Source organism: Diorhabda sublineata, chromosome 2, assembly GCF_026230105.1.
Source record: "Diorhabda sublineata isolate icDioSubl1.1 chromosome 2, icDioSubl1.1, whole genome shotgun sequence".
In the NCBI taxonomy this organism is placed as follows: domain Eukaryota; kingdom Metazoa; phylum Arthropoda; class Insecta; order Coleoptera; family Chrysomelidae; genus Diorhabda; species Diorhabda sublineata.
Window position 1 is genome coordinate 39,376,839 of NC_079475.1, and position 24,936 is coordinate 39,401,774.

At 32.4% G+C, this 24,936-nt stretch overlaps 3 protein-coding genes and 1 long non-coding RNA gene across 7 annotated transcripts in view; 2 read left to right on the forward strand and 2 right to left on the reverse strand.

Moving 5' to 3' along the window:
* The first annotated feature begins 649 nt into the window (after window positions 1–649).
* Window positions 650–4,224, forward strand: LOC130452913 (23 kDa integral membrane protein-like). Its single transcript, XM_056792438.1, has 5 exons — window positions 650–902; window positions 1,876–2,073; window positions 2,822–2,998; window positions 3,051–3,227; window positions 4,043–4,224. The coding sequence occupies exons 1-5, from the start codon at window positions 843–845 to the stop codon at window positions 4,145–4,147; spliced, it is 717 nt and encodes a 238-aa protein (XP_056648416.1). The 5' UTR covers window positions 650–842; the 3' UTR covers window positions 4,148–4,224.
* Window positions 4,214–8,239, reverse strand: LOC130452914 (uncharacterized). The gene is made up of 4 exons (XM_056792440.1): window positions 8,056–8,239; window positions 5,710–5,856; window positions 5,486–5,615; window positions 4,214–5,354 (listed from the first exon to the last, which is right to left on the reverse strand). The coding sequence occupies exons 1-4, from the start codon at window positions 8,122–8,124 to the stop codon at window positions 5,200–5,202; spliced, it is 501 nt and encodes a 166-aa protein (XP_056648418.1). The 5' UTR covers window positions 8,125–8,239; the 3' UTR covers window positions 4,214–5,199.
* Window positions 8,240–11,430: 3,191 nt separating this feature from the next.
* LOC130452916 (uncharacterized) lies at window positions 11,431–22,850 on the forward strand. The gene is made up of 2 exons (XR_008911006.1): window positions 11,431–11,553; window positions 20,459–22,850. It is a non-coding gene; the product is annotated as an uncharacterized LOC130452916 (long non-coding RNA).
* The window catches only part of LOC130452915 (uncharacterized), a 55,667-nt gene continuing 42,269 nt past the window's right edge, over window positions 11,539–24,936 (reverse strand). Inside the window, exons 4-14 of one of the 4 annotated variants that reach the window (XM_056792441.1) lie at window positions 21,202–21,357; window positions 16,359–16,818; window positions 15,978–16,267; window positions 14,954–15,359; window positions 14,632–14,898; window positions 14,292–14,514; window positions 13,405–13,559; window positions 12,991–13,342; window positions 12,639–12,933; window positions 12,422–12,580; window positions 11,539–12,362 (exon numbers count right to left, since the gene is read on the reverse strand). In XM_056792441.1, the coding sequence (XP_056648419.1) occupies window positions 12,360–12,362; window positions 12,422–12,580; window positions 12,639–12,933; window positions 12,991–13,342; window positions 13,405–13,559; window positions 14,292–14,514; window positions 14,632–14,898; window positions 14,954–15,359; window positions 15,978–16,267; window positions 16,359–16,818; window positions 21,202–21,357 (2,766 nt within the window). In that variant the 3' untranslated portion in view covers window positions 11,539–12,359. Of the gene's footprint in view, window positions 12,581–12,638; window positions 12,934–12,990; window positions 13,343–13,404; window positions 13,560–14,291; window positions 14,515–14,631; window positions 14,899–14,953; window positions 15,360–15,977; window positions 16,268–16,358; window positions 16,819–17,784; window positions 17,912–21,201; window positions 21,358–24,936 lie in introns of those variants that run through there. The other 3 variants (XM_056792442.1, XM_056792445.1, XM_056792443.1) reach the window with 3 other exon arrangements.

The following is a 24,936-nucleotide window of genomic DNA, read 5'->3' on the forward strand; positions in this document are numbered from 1 at the left end:
CAGCAAAAACAATGATTTAATGAAAAGAATATTTACATAGATCTGGAGGGTTTACAATAGCTCCAGACTTAAGTTTGGGGGTGAAAAACCTTCTTTATCTCTAAATTGTTTACAAAATTAACGCCTATTTGTTAAAATGGGACAATTGAATCGAGAAGAAAATACAACAGTTTTCAAATAGGGTGAACTAATATTTGATGACAGTAATGTTAGAAGAAATATTATCTATTCAATAAGTTCCTTTCTACTTATCTGTCTGGGATAACACGAAAATTTATAGCCTACAAGGTATTTCAACTAGGTGCAGTAGTCCATTATGCTACCGGATTAGTGTCTGATGCTCTTTTGATTTTCTGGACCAAATTAATTGTTTTAACTGCTATTAAAAGTTTATTATGAGCCAGACAATTAATTTAAACAATTCTCCGATAAAATGAATATTGTTTATATTGACATTGAAAGTATATCGCCAAACGCGAATTAATAGCATCATAAAATCGCTCACAAAACAAATTATATCTAATCCAAATTATTCACAGTCGCAAAACGGATAAAAAAGTCGTTCGAAACAATATTATACGAAACATACACAATAGCAATAATGAAAACTCTACTGGGTCGTTGTAGTTCTGATAGAATCGTTTTTGAACCCATCGTTTTTATTTTTAAAGCATCTCACCGCATTTGCAATATGGTTTTGTCGCAGATTGTATCATAATCTCGACTGTATTGTGTTGTCGTCAATACTATTTGCTAAGTAATACTAAATACCTGATAAAATAAAATGAAATCAATATTCAAATACTGACAGAAAATGGTGTGTCATTTGTACTCTAATTAAAATGGGATGTGATGAAGACATTTTGAAATGTTTAGTGTTTTGGACTAACTTCATACTAGCAGTAAGTACTTCGTTTGAACATGAATTATTTATCTTGAAGAAGTTTCAAGTGAAGATTTCTTTTGATAACTTAGCAGTTTTTTTATTGAATGTGTTAAATTTGTTGGATATTAAACTTAAAATAGGTAAATAGAATATATTCTTCTGTTTGTAAATACAGGGTTGGAGTTAAAGTTAAAATAAAAATAGGAAAATATTAACGATAAATGTCATAAGTGAATAATATCCTTAAATAAATAGTAACATCATTCAAAATTGTTGTAATTAAAAAAGCAGTAACGTTATGTAACAGTGATACCAACCGAAATCGTTTAATTTACATGAAGAACTTAACATATGCAGTAATATACTGAATATGTCATGTTGTAAGTTTTATTAACTTCGAATAGTGCGGAACCTTGCGATCTTGTACGCCATTATACATGGTTGAATTAAATTATACTGACGGCGCGGGAAAATCAAATCGGTGACATTTTTTTTTCTAAATTGGTACAACTTCTTCTGATGTTGTTTTGAGCGCCGTATCCCAACATATGCAACAAAAGAAGAGGAAATTTTCAGTGGAATCTTGGAAATGTTGCAAAAGTGTTTTGGGCAATCTAAATTAAGGTGAACGCGAATATTTGAGTATCACGAAGCACTCAGTGATGATCTAGAAAATTTGCCTCGTGCATTGTAAGTCTGGACAGGTTTATCAATAATAGAATGATAACTAAAAATTCTTAAAAACAAAACGTTATTACAAAATATAAATTTGTAAACGGAAATCGAAAGTAAATGACATTAACTTCTCGGTATGTTTTCTAACCTCAATTTCTATAATTAAATATAAAGTAATTAGTGTAAAATTTCTAACTGCGACGAGATGCTCGTTCCTTTGAGAAGTGAACAAATAAAATGTGTTGCTAATAACGTTCTGCTTTCTTATTTTGATGCATTATTATATAACAATAGCAGTTTTCGAAAAATTTCAGTTAGTTGGAATCGTTCTTATATCACTTGGAATTATTTATAAAATAAGTTTAGAAGAAATTTCGAACGCCATCCCTAAAGAATATGAAGATCTCATTGTGATACCTGTTCTCACCATACCTCTAGGAACAGTCCTAATATTTCTTGCAGTATTCGGTTGCTATGGATGTCTCACTGAGAGGATCAAATACGTTGCATTGGTAAGTTTCAATTGGCAATCCTGCATTTTTTAATGTCAAAATCCCAAGTTAGTAAGTATCGACTGTCGTTGATTCGCTGCTCCCGCTACTACAAGACCTTTCGGAAACTATGATCGGCTTAACCAGATTGTAGGAATTCCAAGTTACCTTTTATTGGGAATTCCAAATGACCTCTCTTTCATAACCTTCTTAATATCCGAATAGCAATTAACTAAATCCTCTCCGACATGTCTGATACACGTTTTAGGAAAAACCAGCATATCAACATACGTGCACTTTCCACATTGTTTCATGACACCCCCTCCTAATACACGAGTCCAGGCAAGACGTTGACATTCGTTGACTCGAACGCTCAGATCTCAGCGGAGCTACTCTGCTCTTAGAGATTCGGCACGCGCCGCGTTGGTATTTATGTAAATATATAAATAGTAATTCTAAGTAGTTGTTGAACTTTGATTATTATGCTTAATCATGATCTAAATGTTCGGAAACTAACCTGGATCACGTTCAGCGTCATCATCGCTTATTAGGGGGGTAAATTGTTGATAATCTAGAATTTATTACCCAACTAAATTAATAACAGTAACGTACAAAAAAGTGATAAAAATCAAAAGTTCGCGTAGATCAAATTTGATATTTTTGATATTTTTTTGATTTTTCATTTTGTTCAATATTTTCTACGCTTCAGTAATAGTTTTCATCAAAGCGTTTTTATGGATGAAATTAATTTTTTTTTATAATTGTTTAGTATATAGCGATCTTGCTGGTGGTATTTATACTTCAACTTACCATAGGAGTAAACTCCTTTTATAAAATAGGAAACGCAACAGTTTTCCAAAACAGATTAGACACGACTGTAGAAGATATATTTGAAAATTATACCTGCGAAGAAAATGCTAATATTGTTGATCTCATACAACACAGAGTAAGTGTTTGAAATCTTTTATATTTCATGTAGTTTATCAATTTTATTTTAGTTGAAATGTTGTGGGTATAACGGATCAAAGTATTGGATTGATAGTATACCAAGTAGTTGCCGTAAAGTTGATTCCAATGATATTTTCGAAAATCCTTGTAACATTGAAATATCTAATTATATACGACATTGTCAAATCGTTCTTGGGATTTCTATATGTCTTTTATCACTAGCTGAGGTAAGAGTTACATAAGTTTGAATCAATCTTTAATTTGCCTTCAAGGAGCCCTCAAACTTATCCCTTCATAAACTCGTATCGTAAAAATCGACAGGATTCAGATCTTGTCCAAGTTATAGATAAATCAGGGCTTAATTCAAGGCCAAAGACACAGTTGCCTGATTTCATCTTCGTTTTTAGTGGTGCCACTATAAAAAATCGCACACAATTTAAAAGTGGCTACAGATCTTCAAATTTCATGTATCACCTGTGCAGCCCAGCACAAAGATCAAAGCTCACAATTTACAAGACAATAATCGGTCCCGTAGGCAGATGCGAGACATGGACTATGACGATGAAAAGCGGATTTTAACCTGCTAGGAATGGAAGATCCTGTGAAAGATTTTTGACTCTGTTTGCGAGAATGGTGCGTGGAGGATCCGGAGGAAAATACTGAGATGAGACAGATGGTGGTGTTTACCAGGGGAGCGCGTCTGAGGTGGCTGGGACACGTGGGAAGGATACCTTCTGATCGAAACTCGCGTAGAGATATGTATGGAGTTCCTGGAAGTGACTGAGAGGTTGGAGGACGTTGAGGCGGAATTGATCCAACTAGGGCTTTGACGTTGGAGGCACCATGCTTGGTTCTCAAGGAACCGTAGCGCTGGTTAAAGAAGAAAGATGATAGAAAATCATATCACAATTAGAATCTTTGTTTGAGACAATTCGCTTTTGATAATTAAGTTAAATTAAAATATGCCACCTTGTAACTAAACTGATGGTGATTTCGCTTGGATTTCTAATTATTTGTTATAAATTTTCGTATTCTGTTTCAGTTTGTCGCTTCAATAATCTCCGTGGCTTTTGTTTATTACCTGAAGATTCATACTAGAAGTTTTATCTTCATCAAAGACTGCACTTTTGATAACGGACTGCTTTGACTTTTATTAAAATATTCTTTTTAAGCTATATTTGTAATAATACTTTTTGATACTAAATATAAATAATTCTTAATAAACCGTTTTTTATTATTTAAAAAAGACACAGCTCCTTCTATGTTTATATTCATATTATAGCTATTTTCTTTTGAACAATTTATATTTAAATATTTCTTCAATGAATAATCTAACTCGACATATTTTTTATCAACATTAATAATAAATATTACAGTTTTAAATGCCTATACATTTATTATATTTTTCAAAATCACCTACTCGAATTTACTAATTTTTCGATATAAATCAAAAGAAAGAGTTTTCAAAATAATTTTATTCCAATCTGAAAATCCTTACTAGAAGGTATTAACGTGAGAATCACCCGAGCCAATCCGCCCCTGCTGTTTGTTTACGTTTCTAAGAAATCAATTTTAATTATAATTATATAAATTATACACGATAGAAAAAAATTATATTCAATTATCACGTTAACAAGATAAATACATGAATAATTATGATACGATACCAACAATATTTCATATTTAGTTATAGTATGCCAAAAATCTCAATATTCTTAACATTCAATCTAACCTCAAATATTTATATTGATTCGATTTACTTTTAATAATCACAAGAGAGTATGTTTTAAAATAATACGATTTTTTTCAACTTTAAAATGTAACAAAATACTTCACCACAAGTAATTTAAATGTAAACGCGCTTCCAAAAATAACGATAAGGCGCCGCAAGACTTTTTGTATGGATAGATTTCCTGAGTACTGTAAAGAAACAGCAGGGTCGGACTGGGTCGCTACGGTTGGACACGAAATTAATTTAACGTTAATAATAATATTATACCAAAGAATTTAATAAATTTAGCACAGAGATTGAAATTATATATTTGTTTAATGATAATCTTTCCGATTTCTCTAAATTCCTTCAAATAAAGATTTGTAAGTAATACAAATTACAACTTGATAAAAACTGTTTTTTGTTGGTTCTTCAAAGTGAAGTAGTTTAATAGTCACAAACATATAAATGAAGCATGTATTCTTCAGTTACACTGCGGTACTTTCGATGGCTTTTTCAGGAAAAACTACTGGGTTGATGTTGGTGTTGCACGTAATTTCAATAACGCCTGATTTCACACTATTGTATTCTGCTAATTCGTTGTAGAATCCAACCATACAGTAGAGACCATACCAAAGAAAGACTAAAAATACTTGTACTTTAGCCACTACACTACGGAGACCTTAATAATACGTTTTTTTGGGCACTACTGCTTAAAGTATGTTTCTTTTCGCACTAATGCGTGAAGTTTTAGTTTAGTCGAGATATACTTACAACATACAAGTAGAAGACCAGCAAGACTAAATGATTTATATTCGAATACGTTGATTGCAGCAAAAACTGTGATAATAAAAAGATTCGTCATTTCTAAAATGATGTAAAGAAATACATATTTTTCGCACCCCTAAAATAAATATAAATATTACAAACCAGTAAAACAATATGGAAGATTTTGTTACTAAAATACTATTGTTGTATAATTTTTTAAAGATATTTACTTTAACCAAAGCCGCTATGATAACACCAGCAACAAATATGTTGAATATTCCCAAGATAAGAGCTAAAATTAAATAGAGCTCGTCTTCTCCAGTTTGGTGGTGATACAGTGCTACACTTGATGCTACAGTGGCGGTTATAGAGAACATCTACAAATAAATCGGTTTCATAGATTATTATCCAACTTAACACCAATCTACAGCAGAATGTAACGGATGAAAAAATATAAATGTATCTCAGGTTACTAGAGAAAAAATTTAGTCCCCGCGGTATTCTTTTTTGAGCACTTTCCACAATTATTTCATCTTTTGTTGTCGTGCCATTTCTTCAAGCTGGAAACAAGAATAATAACTCGGCGATAAATCTGAAGAATCTGATGGATGTTATAGAAATTGGTAACCTAAATTATGGAAAGTTCTAACTCTTGCATTGTCCTGATTCAAACGAATATTTTTCTTTGCCAAACATGGTCGTTGGCTTAATATTCGACGTTCATTATTTCACCATTTTGAAGATTATACCTCGTGCATTAAAAAAAACTGTCTCCATGATTTCACTGACTTTTAAGCCCGTCATGGCACAGCTGTTTGGTATCTGGATTGCTGTGATGCTCTCTCGTTTTATCCAAGGTTATCAATTGATGTAAAAACTCGTGAAGTTGTTGATTGTAAACAGTACCCGAGTAAACAATCAAAAATGAAACCACTGAGCCGTGCGAGATACCCATTCTCCTACAATATCTTATACTTTCAGTATTCGATCAGCCACCAACATATCAGGATTTATTTCAAGTGTTTTGGGAGCAGAGATCTCAACAAAAAGTCTAGAATGTTATAACAATAATAACAATAAAGTAACTTGGAAGTTCAACTCACAGATGACTGTTGACATTATTTTGTTGGACAAGACAGTAAATGGAGGCGAATAATCACATTACCCTAAACTTATTGATTCTTAAGACTCCCAAAATTGAAGATAAGGAACATATATGTACCAAAAAATTGAGATTGCCACACCAACTCTTAAAATTACACCAAATGGTCCTTCAAGTCGGATATGAACCAACTGAAGGCTCGAAGGACCAGACAGTTTATTTGTTGCATGTTTTTGTGATATACTCGGAGTAGTTTATTTATGAAAAATCTCCTTAGAAGACGGTAAATGGGTGCGAGTAATGATATTTCCCCAAGTTTTATTACTCATTATTTCACAAATCAATTTGCGATTATTCGATTGAATTTTTGTAAATGCATATTGAACTGTGAATACTTTTTATTATGAAAAAGTTATTATTTAAATTGGAATAATTTGAGGGGGAGTATGTTATGGAATTATTGATAAACAATATCATAAAAGGACCTTATATGTTTGGGAATTGTGATTTAAAAAAGAGCCTCATTGTTCTCAAAAGATACCAGTCATCTTAGGCCATTTTAAGAGAATATCTGTGAAAATCGACATATCCAGTATATTACCAGGTAAAAACCTGTATATAAGGTCACAAAAATCGATTTCTTCTTCTTCTTTTTCGTCTTTTTCCTTTTTCTCTTCATTACCGTCTTCAACGACATTTGTCTCATGATTTCTGGGTCGATAATAAACGCGGTGGAAATGTTGGTGATTTACTCCACTCGTTGGTGGAATATTTGATAATTGCACAGGTTTATTCGACTTTGTTGACTTGACGTATAGTGCATAAAGGAGATGATCGATACTATCCACATATTTCGCAGCATTATAAACTACTAATAAAGTTTACATTCCACAATTAAATAATCTCTGAACCTGACAGTTTTTTTCTTCAAATGCTGCAGCAAGTTTACGGAATTTGAATAAGATGTACTCAATTATTTTCTACTTCAAATGCTATTTGTGTGTAATGAGTCCTTTAGTAATTTTGCAATTATTGAATTGATAAATTTTGGAATTATTCGAAAGAAAAATTGAATTATATCTAAAAGTTGATAAAAACTAATAATTATATATTTAGAAATGGATTACAACCTTGATATAACGAGTTTTTGAGCAGGATTACCAGTTGACCTCAGATAATTCTTTAACCGCGCGCTTTACGCCCTCTATCTCGAAAACTGTTTAAGATATGAAAAAATGTTAAATAGAAAAGTTGTAGAGAATTAAATTCTCTACAATATTGACATGGAACACAAATAGCGTAAAACCCATAGAAAACGAGATATTTGCAAAAAATACATGATGTCAAAATACAAGTTTTTACGTGATAATATACTAGATATATCGATTTTCCGAGGTCCATGAACATATTCTCAAAAAATTTATAAAAATAATAAAATAATTGGAAGTAATAAATCTTATTAAAAAAGACTTACAATATTTGTGGCCCCCATTATAGCGGCTCCTGTTTTTAAACTCATAAAATACATAAATGATTTGACCATATTGTTAATTTCTTGTAAATCACAACTAGAACCTCTAATAACTCTCAAGCACTGGTTATTTTCGAATAATTTGAACCGCAATCTGGGTACGTACCGACTGGATAAAATTAACAAGGAAGCTGAGCAACCGCGCTCTGTGCTCTATCGAATTTTCAGACACTAGAATTTATCTTTTCCTAACACGAAAGCGACGTATGAAAGTGTTTTCTTTTTCTAACCGAATCATCTAAATTTTACAGGCCACTGAGATAACGTTGAAGAGAAAGTGACGCCAGACGTCTCGGCGTCTAAGTTGAAAACATTCAGGGTGTTTCTCATGTCGATTTGGGATATAAAAAAACAGAATTAATCTAATATTAGTTTGAAGTACAAATTTAGTTGTATTCTATTGTTTTTTCTTCAAAAATTTTTACTAAAAATACATAAACATAAGTAATTTCAAATCGGAATTTTTTTCGTCACAGGGTGACTGTTAAATGTGGCCGTTTTTGCTTGATTTCTTAGCTCAAACGTTGCATAATACTCGCCGGTAATGGTCAACGAAAATTATCTCATGCGCATACCAAAAAACCGACGCCATGACCTTGCCTGCAGATGTCTTTGTCTTCGCCGGTTCTCCGTTTTCAATCCATTGTTTTGATTGTTCTTCTGTTTCGGGTGTGAAGTTATGGATCCAGGTTTCATCCATGGTTATGACACCGCAGCTTTATGTCTGTAAAACATTATCATACAGTCGATGGAAAGATCTTCACGATGCTGTTTTTGTTCCATTATGAGCAAACGCGGCACTTATCTTTCTTCTGTCCAAATTTTCAGATAATTTACAATGTACCGCACTTTTGAAATCCCTACTATGTCTGATAGCTCGCTCACTTACAGTCGACGATCATCCAGTGTCGCTTTGAGGATTTTCCTCAAGATTTCTGCAGTGTCATCTCATTTGGTCGACCATTACAATGCCGGTCTTCGCAGGTCGTTCGGCCTCGTTTAAACTCTTCTACCCAATATTTTACTTTTGATAACGAGACTCACCGAGAGCAAAAACTAGTTCAGCTCTTTTATTGGTTGAGCTAATACAGTGGTATTTTTAAAGCAACTACCGCCAAATCTAGTTCAAACCATACCAGACCATCCTCGTATAGAAGAGAAAATAGAACTGACTCTAAAAGCCAGCCGACTAATACCTAATCATGGAACAAGTACATTGGCTTATAAAAAAGTGTACTAATATTTTGAAAATAATGAAAACTGTTCGATTCTACCTTCTTAGGTATCGCCCAAGTATTCGACAAGATCTGGCAACTCAAATATAGGAATTCTGGAAATAAATCAGTAGAAATTACTCAGAATTATTGTGAATGCTCCATACTATGTACTCAACAAAGTTATTACTTGTGACCTTTGAACAAATATCTTACTTTTATCAGAAATAGGCTCAACGTATTAGCTCAACCTTTAGTGGGACCTCCCACTCAGAGAAGGCATTTTTCTTGTGACCTAACTGACAAATTATAGTCCCATAGTGTATGTTAATTTATATGTTCATTGCAAATTAGGAAAACTTCGAAGTTTTAGTTTCCAAAATAAAAAAGTTAGACCGACATGTACTTATATATTTGAAAAAAGAAAAAAATCTGATAACAAACTGGGAAAGTATGTGTCTCATTTGAAAAACGAGGTTTTTTACGATGGCGGTTCCCTTTGTTTCGACCTTGATTCACTTTCAAATTAAAACAAAAAAAAAGGTCATTGTTTTACTAAACAGTCTCCGAGGCAATTATGGCAGACCTGTGACTAAGCAAATACCTTTATGTAACTTCTTCCTGTTGTGATTCTGATTCATGGAACACTACACTAGTATCGGAACGTACTTGATTCTATTTCAATCACACACGTGTCAACTGTCAAGATAATTTTCTTTATGTCATGTCAACAAGCTTAAAAAAGTCTTAGTAACCTTTGTATTTAATTAAATACATAACACTACCAACATTTTCTTTTATTGTTTGTCGGCCCTATTTTGCAAATATACTTCAGTGTTCTACCCCTTATTCTCTATTTTTATCCTTACATCGTAAGGATGGATTCGTACGTCATTCATTGTCACCTAATTTGTAAACAAAAATTTTGTCTCCTTTATACTGCAATGTTGAAGGGTGAACAATTTATAGTGGTACTTACTTCAACTTTTTTTTGTCAGGTCAGAATCTGGTTACTCTAGTTGGTAAGTGGGTTAATAAATACTACTTTTATATATTTATACATTTTATTTTCACCATTTTTGGGTTACAATGAATGTATTGCTACAGAACAAAGAATATATCTTTGGTATCATCGGCAAAACATTTTATAAACGTACAAAATAGATCCTTCATCCACAAAAAGTCAAAATAAACTAAAATAATAAGTATAATACATAATACAAAAATATACTTGTACAATAAATTAAAGTAAAAAGTCTGTAAAAAATTCTTATTATTAATATTATAGCCGCCATTTTCAAGAGTATACAATTTTTACATAAATTCCATTTTTTATACTACGCCTTCTGTATAGTTAGAAGAATCAACCTGAGAATGCTAAAAACATTGTGATTTATCAAAAAATCTATTCTTATAGTTTTTTGTTTGTAACAACATCAATAAAAACATACCAAGATCTAGATTTTTTGATATAATCAAAAACTGCCCTAAACGATCAAATATTATTTCGTATATTAAAAAAATTTACACAAAAACGAAAAAATGTTTACATTTACAAAAGATCTTAGAGATGTATTTTTAGTGAATCATTGCAATTTTAATTGTATTGAGATTCCACAAATACTCGTTTGGGTTGTTTAGTAAAAATAACAACAAATAATACTGATTATAGGATATTCTTAATTTAAAATCAAAATAAATTAGTTACCTTCCTTCTATTTGTGTAGCGCTTCTTCTTTTTTAGTTTGGCCTCTCTTCTTATTTTCTAAGGTAAACTACTATATATGTAGTTCACCATAGACAAATAAAAAGCATTGAAGGGTTTCCAACAGTTTGTTCATTGCGAGTTTCTACTGCAAAAACGTCAAAAGTGATTTTAAGCGATTCTATAGAAAATTATAATCACTACATTTTTTGTTTAGACCTTTTTCTCATATATTTCTACTCTTTTGAGGTATGTTTTTTAAATTGTCTCGTCGAAAAATATGTGGAAATCATTTAAACAAAAAGTATAGAGATAAACTTTTTAAAATACACCTAAAATTACGTTTGACGTGTTTATAATTGCGATAAAAACAGAAATATTTGGTTTGCTGTTGGCAATACACAAGAGAGACCTAACCATGAAAGAAGAAGCGTGACACGAATAGAAATAAGGTAATATGGAGTATAAAGGTACAAGAGACCAAGAATGTAGCAAACATAAAGTTACGTACATAGGATTATAGTAAGTAAAATTTTGAAACTTTGACCACGAAATTCTATTATTTTACTTTATCGATTGATATATAACGTCACCTACCCAAGGCAAAAGATGGTGCCACGAATGGCCTAAAAAATATTTTGAGTCTAATCTGTTTCCAACAATTTCCTGACTTTGCTTCAGAATTTTTTCCTATGAATCGCCCAAATTCTATCCATAGGATTATAGACTTTTTTTAACCTCAAACATATTTTCTGTTTTTTCGTTATCGTGTATGGTAAAAAAGTTCCACCCCGTCAAGTACTGTGGCCTGAAAATTCCATTTTTTGGCTTCATCTAGAGACCCCAAACGGGGGACAAGCACAATATTTCGCATATTTTTGAAATGAGAAAAATTCAATCTCTAAGACTGGCGTACGTCAATTTAGTTTACCTTCAGTCTCTGAAGACGATAACTTGTAATCGAAACGGTTTCAGAAATAAAAATTTCCAAATTTTCATTCAATTTTATCAAACGAAAAAAATAAGAGGTTATGGTAACTGCGTTTAAAACTGTTGTTTGTTGTGTTTATTCAGTGTGGAAGTGAAGCAGTGGCTTGGGAATAGAGCATCCAAACTAGAGTAGAGCTCGGAGAAATCGTCTTAACTCATCTTTAACCATTATCAAAAACATTTTTTTGAAGAGATTATAAAGAAGCTTGTTTACAGATATGACAAATAATTCAATCCTCTATTTGAATGAATAAATTTAATTTAAATTGTATCCAAGTTTATTGATTCGGTTCAATGATGCCATCTATCGTTTTCAAAGCGTTTCTCGGTGAATGAATTTACTACAACGAGAAATTATGAGATTCTTCTAACGACCAAAAGGTGGCAATACTTTTCATACTATACATAGAGTGTTATCTTTACAAACGGATATTTGAGCCTCTTGCATTATTCTCAATCTAGGACCAAGTGGTAAACCCATCTTTTGTAATCTATCTTCGCTTAAATAAGGTAGTTCTACCATTCCTATTCGTTCCCCTTCAAATATCGTCGCGTATTTCTGAAAATGAAAACATTTGTTATAAATATTAATTATTTTATGAAATTCCGTGTCGTACCTCGTATCCTAGTTTTCGTAAAAATAATCTTAACAATGGCGGCTCATCTCCAAAAAACTTCGTCAACTTTTTCACTCTAGCGGGATTAGCCAGAACAGGTAAATCTTTGGAACTGACAGCGCGAGCTGCGCTTTGAGCTCTCACGTTCAACATGTTTGTCTGCGTCCTTAGAGCTGCGATCTCTCCTCGTATATTCTCCATTTCTTGTATCATCAGATGTTGCGTACGCATCTCTGACGATAGATGAGCTACGGATCGAGCTAACGTAACAACGTGTGATTCCAATCGTTGAAACCTGACAAAAAAATATATAATACCAATATTACCATATTTATAATTAGAGTTTTAATACCTTTTGTTGATACCTCTAATATCTCTAACCTTCTTTCTATCTTCATTGGTTCTTCTTTTATCTCTAATTGGTCTACTACTGACGGAACTTGACGGTAACGAAGACATACTTCCATATCTTCGTTTTGTAAACCGAGGATCATTTGGTTGGTACTTAGCGGGATGTTTTTTAACTCCTAATAATTTAAGTACTTCCGAATACATTGTTTCCAAACCTTCTAACTGTTTCCTGATAGCTCTAGCATCTGTAGTACTTAAATCTTCATCAGAATCACTTTGTCCGTCTAGAATCGATTCTAAATCCATGGATCTTGTTGTTGTCGAGGTCATGTCAGTATTATCTAAACCAAAAACTGTAATTTTAAAGAGTTTAAATTATTTTTAAATCTCGATATTAATAATTCAATTCACTTGCTTTGTTTTCCTCTTAAAATCGCATTGTGGTCAATTTTTTTCTGCGACCTATGTTTCTGAGGTGAACTGTTGTTCCATCTCGATTCACCGGCTACAATTCTAGAATGATTTTTACTTTTGTAACTTTCGTATTCCGGTCTACTACCGCACGGCAAGCTGAAACAATAAAATATAATCTTTTTGACAAATAAAGTAGTTTCAATCCCTTATTGGTGATGTTGATTAGAAGACTGAAGAAGATTTCCGATCGCTCGTGATGATCGCTATATTGTGTCAACAATATTAAGAAATCGTCACCTTGACGCCGTTCAAGTGTAACAACAACTTCACATGAGGTGAATGGCTAGTAGTCAGTAAGAAGAAGGAAAATAACCTGACCCCTAAACACCTGCTATTGGTCCAAAACTTACTCCAGCTCATCTGCAAGTACGCCTGTGTTTTGTACAGGATCATCTGAATTTGACGTTGGAGCAATGGGGATGGAAGCGACCGAAGACCGAGAGAGTGATTTCCAGATTGTGCAGAGTGCTTTAGGCAGTAGTTTCTGCATGATCTGCGGTGCAATTTGAATAGGATCACGAATCATTCTATCGAGAAAATTTTATTTCGTGTGGTATTTTACTTAAACCACATTGGAGACGAATTTATCTTTATGTACGACAATGCAAGGCCGCACATAGCCAGAATCGTGCAAGATCACGTTGCAGGTGTAGATTTCTTTTATATATCTTATGGGGTTTCGTTACAATTGATAGATAATTATGATGTTTTGACCGGCAGTGTACGCTATCACAAATGTTGTTAATTAATCGAGGAAACATACCTTTCGAAACCTAATACTTCATGACTTAACAATAATAACGCAACATAGGATGCCTTAGAAATTACCTGTTATGTTTATACCTCGCCGAATTTCTTGGAGTTGTATTTGGTGAAGATTGTTCTCCTGGTGATAAAGGGGGTAAAGGAGGTGTCATTGATGATACACTTTCACTTAGAACAGAATGAGGTTTTCCTGGGTTATTATTTTGTATAGATAATTCATGAAGTTTTGGTTCCAGAATATGTCTTAATTCGTTTTCGACAATATCCACCCATTCAGAATCGTGACCTGCATAAATGAAAGACATGATTATTCAAAACGTACATTAAATAAGGTTTTTAGAGAAAATCTACTCTGTGAGAGAAAAGTGGTGGAATAAATATATGTAAATTAATTTAATCTTACTGTTGTCTTGTAGGTCTCTGTATTTTCCTCTGGTGACGTTAGGTACTGAATCAAAATGATCACTATTTGAATCTACGGGTCCTGGTCTACGTCCACTGCTGTACGCAGCGCTGCCTCTACCAGAATCAATGTTTGATGAGGATTGACCACCAGTTTTATCGTAATCAGAGCTCGTGGCTGAACTAGGATTGGTTTTCTTTTGAACTTTACTTTCCTCGTCTAATTTCGCTATTCTTTGACCAACGTTATAAACACCTTCTATTTTTCCTGGAAAATAATTATTTATAACAAGATTAATTATTTTTTATTAATTTCCACCTACCTATCTCTCCTTCTAATCTCTTTCTTGGACTCCCCTGTAGTTCGTCAGTCGTTTTTTGGTCATTTTCTTTTCTGTTATCAATATTATTTCCATCACTTTTTACTACTCTATCATTTAACCCAGGAGGATCTAATCTACGTTCTTGTGAACCTTTTCTTCTCAAAAACCCACCGTCGTCACTATCCTTTTCCGTATCATTTTTTGTTTGAGTTTCCATGATATTTCCGTATGATCCTCGTCGCATTGGTGTGGGTATTTGAGGTTGAGGTTTACGGTTTGGTAATTCTTCGTGGACTTCGTCTTCGTACGCTAACTGCGGTTGAGAAGCTGCTCTTCTCGCTTCGAAACTTCTTTGGCGAAGGCTATCACGTTCTAATTGTTGAGCACTACGTTTCTCAGGAGACGACTGAAATAAAATGTATGGTGATCACTTACTAGTAAATATGAAACAAAGATGATCTCCAAAAAAATTTCTCTGGATCGAAAACTTTTACTACCATAATGTTTGTTACAGTTGATATGATTGGTTTGTTTCATTTTGAAGATTTGATCCTGGGTTCTTCTTTCTTGTAACTGTGGTTCTATTCTTCTTTCAATACTTTTTCATATACTTTAGAAACAATACTCAATACCTTGGTAATTGTTGGAGTCCATCTTATCTTTTATTAATTTACTGGTGTTATCAATATTTTCCTCAAGTTCTATACCATCTTCTTGTGTTCAATTTGCTCTTAGCTCTTATTTCTTTTGATCTTCAACGATCTGTTCACCTAATAAGATTTCCATTTCGCCATTTTTCAGTTTCTTTTCGTGTCTTACTTCTGCATTCCACCATTATGTTTGTTAGCTAGTTCTATTTATTTTTGTTATACTATAAAACTATAGAACCACTGGTTTGGTACTACTACTACAAATTGATCAAATTTTTTTCTTTGTCATTAATAAAAAATGAAAACTATTTTAATGATGATAACGAATTTGTTGTTTACTAACTTATACCAGCTTCTACATTGATGAAACTTACTTGTAAATGCTGCTGTTGCATAGCTTGTAACGGAACATAATTTGTTTCTCTGGGAGGTACAGGTACTTGTCTTCGTTGTGGGGTTGAAGCAACATAGTTGCTTTGGTAATAGAGCTGTTCTTCTGAGTGTTGTTGATTTAACATTTCTTGAGATCTAGCTTGAGCTAGTTGCTGAGAGTATTGTTGATTTTTCAATTGTTGCTGATATTGCTGTTGGGCATGTTGGGATATCATCTGCTGTTGCATGTAACTCTGATTATATTGTGATGTGATAGGAGGTTTTTGATAACCTAATAATGGAAAATTATTAAATTAAAATATGGAAAAGTATAGATTAAATATATTGCTAGAATGTACAAAAATTCATTATGTTTTATTTACCTTGTTCAATTGTAGCCTTCTTACTAACTCCTTCATCAGCGATATTACCTTGGGATTTCCTCAGTTCTTCTGCCATGTTATTTAAACCTGCTTCTTCGCCTTTTTCTTCATTTTCTTTGTTACTTTTAAATCTATTTGACAGCATATCTTTAATAGTATTGTAAGTTTTGGCCATAGTTTTATTTTTCTGATCTTTCTGAGATGTTTCTTTACTTTCTATTTGTACAGTGACATTTTGGGGGTGTGAGGTATTAGTAGGAAAGTCGTCAGTAATGGGTAATGGTCTGGAGGTGGTTTTATTTGTATCTCCAGGGGCATGCCACGCCGTTCGTGGTACGGCGCCAGTTGAATTAAGATTTTGGCCATTGTAGTAGTCTTGTACTTGGTGATAATTAGTGCGGTAAGGGGATCCATTTGGATCATTGGATTGTTGAATAGTCTGGATCAAGCCAGAATGTGTCTAAAAAAATTACATTCTATAAACAAATTTTTTACTACCCTCGTATTACATAAACATTATCCTACATGGTAGTAAAGAAAGACAAATAGTAATTAAAACTCAAAAATAATCGTGTGACTCCGCCCTTGGTCGTTAACCCATTCCAACAGGCTATTGACATGGTCTAGCCAGGCATGGCTGACCAGCACGAAGAAAATTTAAATTACAGATTAATATTTCAAATACCAAACAGAGGAAGTTTGAAAAAAAAACATAAAAAAAGATTTACACCTACAATAATTACAATATTATCGGTGAGTACTGACATAAAATTCTAGTTGCTTCTTCAGCTGCATTAATAAATACGAGGGTAGCTTTAAAACTTCTCGTCTTTTATCAAATAGATAAAGTTCAACATATTTCTATATAATTGCGGTTCGTTTTAATACCATGAATTTTATTAAGACTCTGTATTAATTTTTATCAAATAATATCAGCTGTACACACTGTACATATTTTTCATACTTTACAACAATCTAGTTTGCAGTAATTACCTTTAATAGCAACTCCTTGAACATCACATAAAGATTATTGAAAGTATAATGTGTCATGGAATGGCATTATTGAATATCAAAACTTTGTTACATAATTGAACCGAAGCTAGATCAAGAAACTGATTGAATATAATATAAATAAAAAAGTATTTAATGAATTTGAGGTTGAATATTATAAAAGTCATGTACAAAAAACTGAATATGAAAAAAAAAGAGGGAAGTATCAACTGGAAATGTTATTCGAATCTGGAAATATCTAATAATAATTAAAAATGAGAATTAAATATAAATAGACGAGTTAAATCATCTAATCAATATTGTAACTTCCTCTTAAAAATTACCAAAATATAACCTACCTTTAAAAAAAATAACTATATTATAATTGGTGGGATATACCATAAAAATGTTATATTAAAAAAAATCTGATACAGACCACACTTACTGTTTCGTTGGTATTAATGGTGAACTCAACCATACTAAAATTGAATTATACTGAGCGTTCACCACAACAAAATCAACAATAAAAGTGAACGTTCTTTTACATTATTCCCATTCATTGTGCTGCCATCTACTCATTGGCGTAACGAAGACATTTTTATATTTAGTAATGAAAAGCCGTATCTAATTATCTTTAATAAACAATAATGAATATGGAATAGCAACGTGTTGAGAAAATTTAATGAGATATTTTATATTTTTTCACAGCGTAGTTGCCATTCAACTATAGCACTAAAATTGTACAATCAAAAATTGTTTAACGAAGATAAACAATAAATAGTCATTGATTATCGTGTCAATTATCTTCAAACGGTTTATGGACAACTTGAGGGAAGAAAATATATTGTGACTGAGGTATATCACCTTAAAATAAATTAAATTAATTCATTATTAATCCAATTAATAATAGAATCTCCTTGTCGACAAAATTTTTGAGCACAAAATTAGTTACTCTCAAATCAATGATACTGAGAATTAATTTCTGTCGTTTATCTTATTTAATCTCGGTTAGGTCTATCATTTGTTGTGTTATGTGAATCTTTTATTTTGTTTTTTCTACGGCACTGTGTCTACTAAGAATATTATAAGCATGTTCCGGTGATTAGTATCATTTCTAAAGAAACACTATCGGTCGGGTTGAGGAAGAAGATACGTTTGGTATGGTAGGGATAAAAAAAAACCGTTGAAATAATTTGAGTGGCAACTAAAAACAAGAAATGATATGTAAGTTTACTCGTTAAAATGTATAAAGTGTTTTTCGAGGTTACTCAACGCATGCAAATGTTGTTATTTTGATGTTTGCACTTTCGTGGACAGCATTACAACAAATATCTCTCATGAAATATTTTGATATTTACAGTTTTGAATAATTGTTGTCTAATTAATAAGAGTTACTTCGTTAACAGTCCTTGGTGATGAGTTATAGTTCTTGGGAATGTTATTCCGATAAAAAAATACTATAGGACACAATTTTTGTCATGTACAGGTTCAATAAACTGTTAAGATATTTTCCTATTTTTATAATAGATTAATAGATGGTGTTGATAGCGGTATTTGACAGTTAGCGTTTCTATTGAAGGTTATGAACAGTGGCGGCACGTGATAAAATTGGAACTTATAGAAGTCGAATTCCTTTTGGTTTTTGGTATCTATTTACGGTGATAAACGTATCATTGATTTGAAGATTTGTCTGAAAAAATACATCGGCATGTAAGCTGTGAGGACACCACTGATACATTGAGCAACATTTGAAAATTACTAAACTTGATTGGGTTTTAATGCACTTGAATATTACCCTTAAGTTTGTTTTTCTTTTGTAAAGAGAATATTTATTCGAATATTAAATCAGAAAATACATTTTAGATGACCCTATAGTGAAATGTGAGAATTCATTTGAAAATAGATCGATTCCCTTATTAAATTCTTAGATCAAAGTGGACAGCAGCTCTATAATTAGAGTGAATATGCTACATCAATAAGTCCCGGGACAAGTACATTGCGTTATTGGATCGATAGAGTATAAAAAAGAGAAAAAAAAAGTTCTTAAATGTAAGAGAAATTCTATTTCAATACTCCATGTCACAAATTTATGAAAATTGAAAGTATTGCGCTTCCAGTTTCTTAACCACTCAACTTACATACCAAATCTGGTTTCCAGTTACCACTATCTCTTCGTAGACCTTAAAAAAACTCAAAGGAAAGAGAATTGGGTCCAATAACGAAGAGGTTGTAGATTAGTTTGGAAGCAAAAGTAGTAAGAACTGCTCTGATCAGAGTGAGGGTATTAAATCTTCAGATTCACTCTCTGGTTATTTTTTATCGCTAAATCAGTTGAAGGGATCAAAGGATATTAAACGAACATGAGAATTATGATAACTTAGTATTGTCTGTAGATAGAGGTAGAGTATACGTATCTATACAATAATTTCGATTCTTAACTTGACTTTCCGTTTGCCGTTACCGTAGACGTTTGCTGTTACAAAATTAAACACATTGAAATGCGTAACACCATTCATAGTTGCCGTTTGATGTCGCTGTTTGCTGATCGGTTTGCCGTTGGCGATTTCAGCATAAACGAATTTTTTAGACGACGCCATCTGAAAGTTGTTCGTTCTGTATTCATTTACATACCGAAAGTTGCGTTTTCAGTGTTCCGTGTAGTGAAAGTGACAGTTGACAGCTCCGTACTGCGAAACACTTTCGGGACGCTCTGGAGTAGCCACTTCAATGTTGACAGTTGACAGTTTCACTTCGATGCTTTTGCATAAGTTTTGTCTAAATTGATGAATGACAATGAATGATGATGGAAAAGAAAATCTCAGCGATGAAGAGTTATTAGTTGCCGAATATTATAAGTAAAATGTTTACTATTGTAGTACTTTCAGTCCTTGGCATACAAATAACTATTATCTATTCCTGTTGTTTGTTCGTAGTAGCTTTTGTGGCAATAGAAAAGAGCAAATCACATCCGTTTGGGTTTGTCATGTTTTTCCCAATAAAAAAAATCTTTTTTTCCAATATATCGTCCATAAATAGTACTATGAGGAAAACCACAGATTTATCACGACAACTAAAATCAATACACACGTCAAAAATAATAACATTTTTAGGTTAACGCAGCAACGTCAAGTTTTTGAAGATGGTGTAGAACTTGCTACGAACGTCAAACGTCAACGTCATCCGCGAACGTCAACGAAATGTCATGGAACCGGCCTTTAAATTTCAAAAGGATTGATTTTAGAATACAACTTTGGTTATATAAATAATATTTTAGGTTATTGTATATATACATCTTATATATATATAATGTAGAACTATCAGATGATGTACCTAACTGTATGTTTACTCCGTAGGGTTACCTATTTAATCAGTTAACTGTGTAAATCCATGTATGTTATTTGAAACAACCTTGTAATATTGGCTAACATGAATATCGTAGGTAACTACCGCTGAGTTCGCATCTCATCTGTTATTTCACCATTGAATTACTTATAACTAACAGAACAATAACTGGGATATCATCAATCTACATGCAATGAGCTGTCCCTGCCATTTCACTTAATGTAAAGGAAATTTATATGTCATAAACTTGAAATGAATGGCTTTAAATTTAATGCATTTACGTTTCTTTTTGTTTGCGCAAAGATAATTTATCTTCGAACGATAATTTTTTTATATTATTTGGACGGCATACATTTCTACCTGTAACGTATTATACAGACTCGAACTCTAGCTATAAAAATTTTAGTGATATAAACCATACATGGTTGCCAATTTTTTGCTAGTCAACAATCTAAGTAAAAGAAGCTTTTAGTTATTCAAAGTATGTAGTCTAAATTATTCAAATACTGACCTGATCTGGAAGAATTTGATGGTTTTGCGTCCAAGCAGCCATTTGCTTGGGAGGAACGTCGGGAGCAACCGCCACTTTACTTCTTTTCTTGTAATCGTGAAGTATTGGTATTTTGGAGTTTTTTTCTGTACTGGAAAGTATCACTTCTCTTTCGATCTGTAACAACGATATATCATATCATTTCGCATAAACTATCATTTCAACTTCTCGAAATAAATGCTTGCATTAACCCATATACGTTAAGATGCCGACAATATTCATTTTCTCTCTCGTTCGAGACACTTTATCTATACTGCACATGCTTGAAAATTCTCCAAATAACAACTGTAGCGATCGGAGGAGAGAGAGAACGATACATTATTTGTTTCACTTAGTTGGAACATCTCCCACTGTACTATACAGTTATTTTATAGGTTAGTTTGTTCTTCTTTCTTTTATAACTTGTCATTGTTTTATATAATTATGCAGTATAAATATTCTGACGTTTCAAATTTTTTTTTATCGGTACTTTAAATGTAATTTGCGAAAATCAACATACCTATTAAATTCTTAGATCAAAGATGCCGACAATATTCATTTTCTCTCTCGTTCGAGACACTTTATCTATACTGCGCATGCTTGAAAATTCTCCAAATAACAACTGTAGCGATCGGAGGAGAGAGAGAACGATACATTATTTGTTTCACTTAGTTGGAACACCTCCCACTGTACTATACAGTTATTTTATAGGTTAGTTTGTTCTTCTTTCTTTTATAACTTGTCATTGTTTTATATAATTATGCAGTATAAATATTCTGACGTTTCAAATTTTTTTTATCGGTACTTTAAATGTAATTTGCGAAAATCAACATACCTATTAAATTCTTAGATCAAAGATGCCGACAATATTCATTTTCTCTCTCGTTCGAGACACTTTATCTATACTGCGCATGCTTGAAAATTCTCCAAATAACAACTGTAGCGATCGGAGGAGAGAGAGAACGATACATTATTTGTTTCACTTAGTTGGAACACCTCCCACTGTACTATACAGTTATTTTATAGGTTAGTTTGTTCTTCTTTCTTTTATAACTTGTCATTGTTTTATATAATTATGCAGTATAAATATTCTGACGTTTCAAAATTTTTTTTACCGGTACTTTAAATGTAATTTGCGAAAATCAACATACCTATTAAATTCTTAGATCAAAGATGCCGACAATATTCATTTTCTCTCTCGTTCGAGACACTTTATCTATACTGCGCATGCTTGAAAATTCTCCAAATAACAACTGTAGCGATCGGAGGAGAGAGAGAACGATACATTATTTGTTTCACTTAGTTGGAACACCTCCCACTGTACTATACAGTTATTTTATAGGTTAGTTTGTTCTTCTTTCTTTTATAACTTGTCATTGTTTTATATAATTATGCAGTATAAATATTCTGACGTTTTAAATTTTTTTTTACCGGTACTTTAAATGTAATTTGCGAAAATCAACATACTTTTGTCATTGTTTGTATAACATTGAAAAAATATTGTACGTAGGAGTATGCATTAAATCTTGGAATGTATACGTTCGAGTCACGGGCGTAGTCAAGATTTAGTTTTGAGGGGGGTTTGGTTTGAAGTAAATAAAACAATAAAAATATACTTATATGAAATTTAATATCTACATATTTATTATCAAAATTACGATATCGGTATTTATAAACTTTAAATGAAATGGTTAAATTAATTTCGTTCCTTTGTTCTAAATCTAAAACCATTAAAGAAGAAATCTTCGGCTTGTTTTTTTCAAAATATATCCACTACTTCATGTGCATGAATTTCTTTTTCATAGAGCGATTTCATTAAGTTTGTTTTCACTTGTAGTGTTTCGTAAATAGTTTTTCAGTCTCCTTAAACTCGAGAAAGATCTTTCTGGGGTAGTAGTGTATACAGGAATAGTAGCCAAGATTTGTAGTAATTTTTAAATATTAAAATTGCTTCTTCAATCTCAAAACTGGCAGTAAAATTTGAAGGTAATATAATAATGCTGATACTACTTTACGATGTTTGGTAAACCTTTCAACCGATTGTTGAATTGTATGATCAAGAAATGGTATAGATAATAATTATTTGTATGCCAAGGACTGAAAGTGCTACTTTGTTGGACGAGTCTGAAATCTGAAACGAGTCCAACAAAGTAGTATTTCAGCTGCGGCGTACACAACATTTTTTAGACCAAGCATAAAATCCAAAACTTTTTCAATTACACTGCCACAACATTACTTTTTGTAAATAATTAACAAATTAATATTGATATTGCAAATATCATTAAGTACATTATATTCTTCAATAAATGAAACGTTTTCCTTTGGGTTTTTCGCCTTTTTTTGGTGACACTACTTCATAAAGAGCTCGTACTGTTTTTCGTACCTTGCACGAGATTTATCCGGCAACGAATTAAGAACGGCCGCGTTGCTTTCTTCGGTGAGATCAGGTGGCGTTAATTCGAGTAACGTTTCATTGCTGATGTTTTCTTTTTCATTATCAATCATTGTTATTCATTAATTTAGACAAAACTTCGGATAAAACAAATAATTTCAGAAAATTAAAAATTTAAGGTTATGCAAAATCATCGAAGTGAAACTGTCAACTGTCAACATTAAAGTTGTATACTCTAGAACGTCCCGAAAGTGTTTTGCAGTGTCACTTTTAATACATGGAGCACTCAAAACGCAACTTTCGGTATGTAAATGAATACAGAACGATCAACTTTCAGATGGTATTGTCTAAAAATTAATTTTGTGATACGTGCATACATCCAATGCAGGAATGTTTGTTCTATTTAATTGTCTTCCGACGACACGTGTCATTCGCAGTATACCACCATTTTCTTCCAGTTTCTTCTTAATTTCTTGCAACTGCATCTGCCTCCCTTCAAAAGATGACGCTAGGTGCTACTGTATGTATTCAAATGTAATAATTTAACTCTCTTCAGTCCTCGTTTTTTTTCGGTATAATATTAGGTAATAGTTTACTTATTTCCTGGGGGTTTGAACCCCCAAAAACCTTCTCTTAGCTACGCCCGTGTCTAGTTGTTATAAAACAAACATTTGATATAAAATAGAAAGTGGTTTTGAATGTTTGATCAGTCACAACGTTTTAGGATTAGTACTTGTTACAGATATTTCAATCTTATATGAATATTTCCCTTTATTAGTTCTTTATATATATAATTTAATATTTCTGTTTATAAGATTGATACGTGATGTTGTGACTGTACTTCTTCTTTGTAGAATTATGTTGGAGGAATTTAAAATAGTTTGATTAGTATAGAATAAGTAGTAACGGCATCAAGACTTGGAAGTTTGTTTGTTTGGCCACCTAGATCTCCAGACTTAACTTGTGTAGATTTTTATTTGTGGGGTCGAATAAAAGATCTCGTTAACACTAATACACCGACGACAAGAGATAATATGATTGAACGAATACGACAGACAATACGAATCATTTCAATAGCAGAAATTTGTCAGTGACTGATTTCATGTATAGAAAATGATGGACGACATCTTGTACACCTAGGGCACAATTAATTACGTAACTATTCATCGATTTATGTTGACGATATCTTTCGAGAACAAGTGTTAAATAACATCTGCTAAACTAAAGCTCCATCTCAATAACCATATACTATAAATAAAATTGTAAAAACTAGAAAAATGAACAAAGATACAATTTAAAAATATAGGTTATAATAACAGACATTA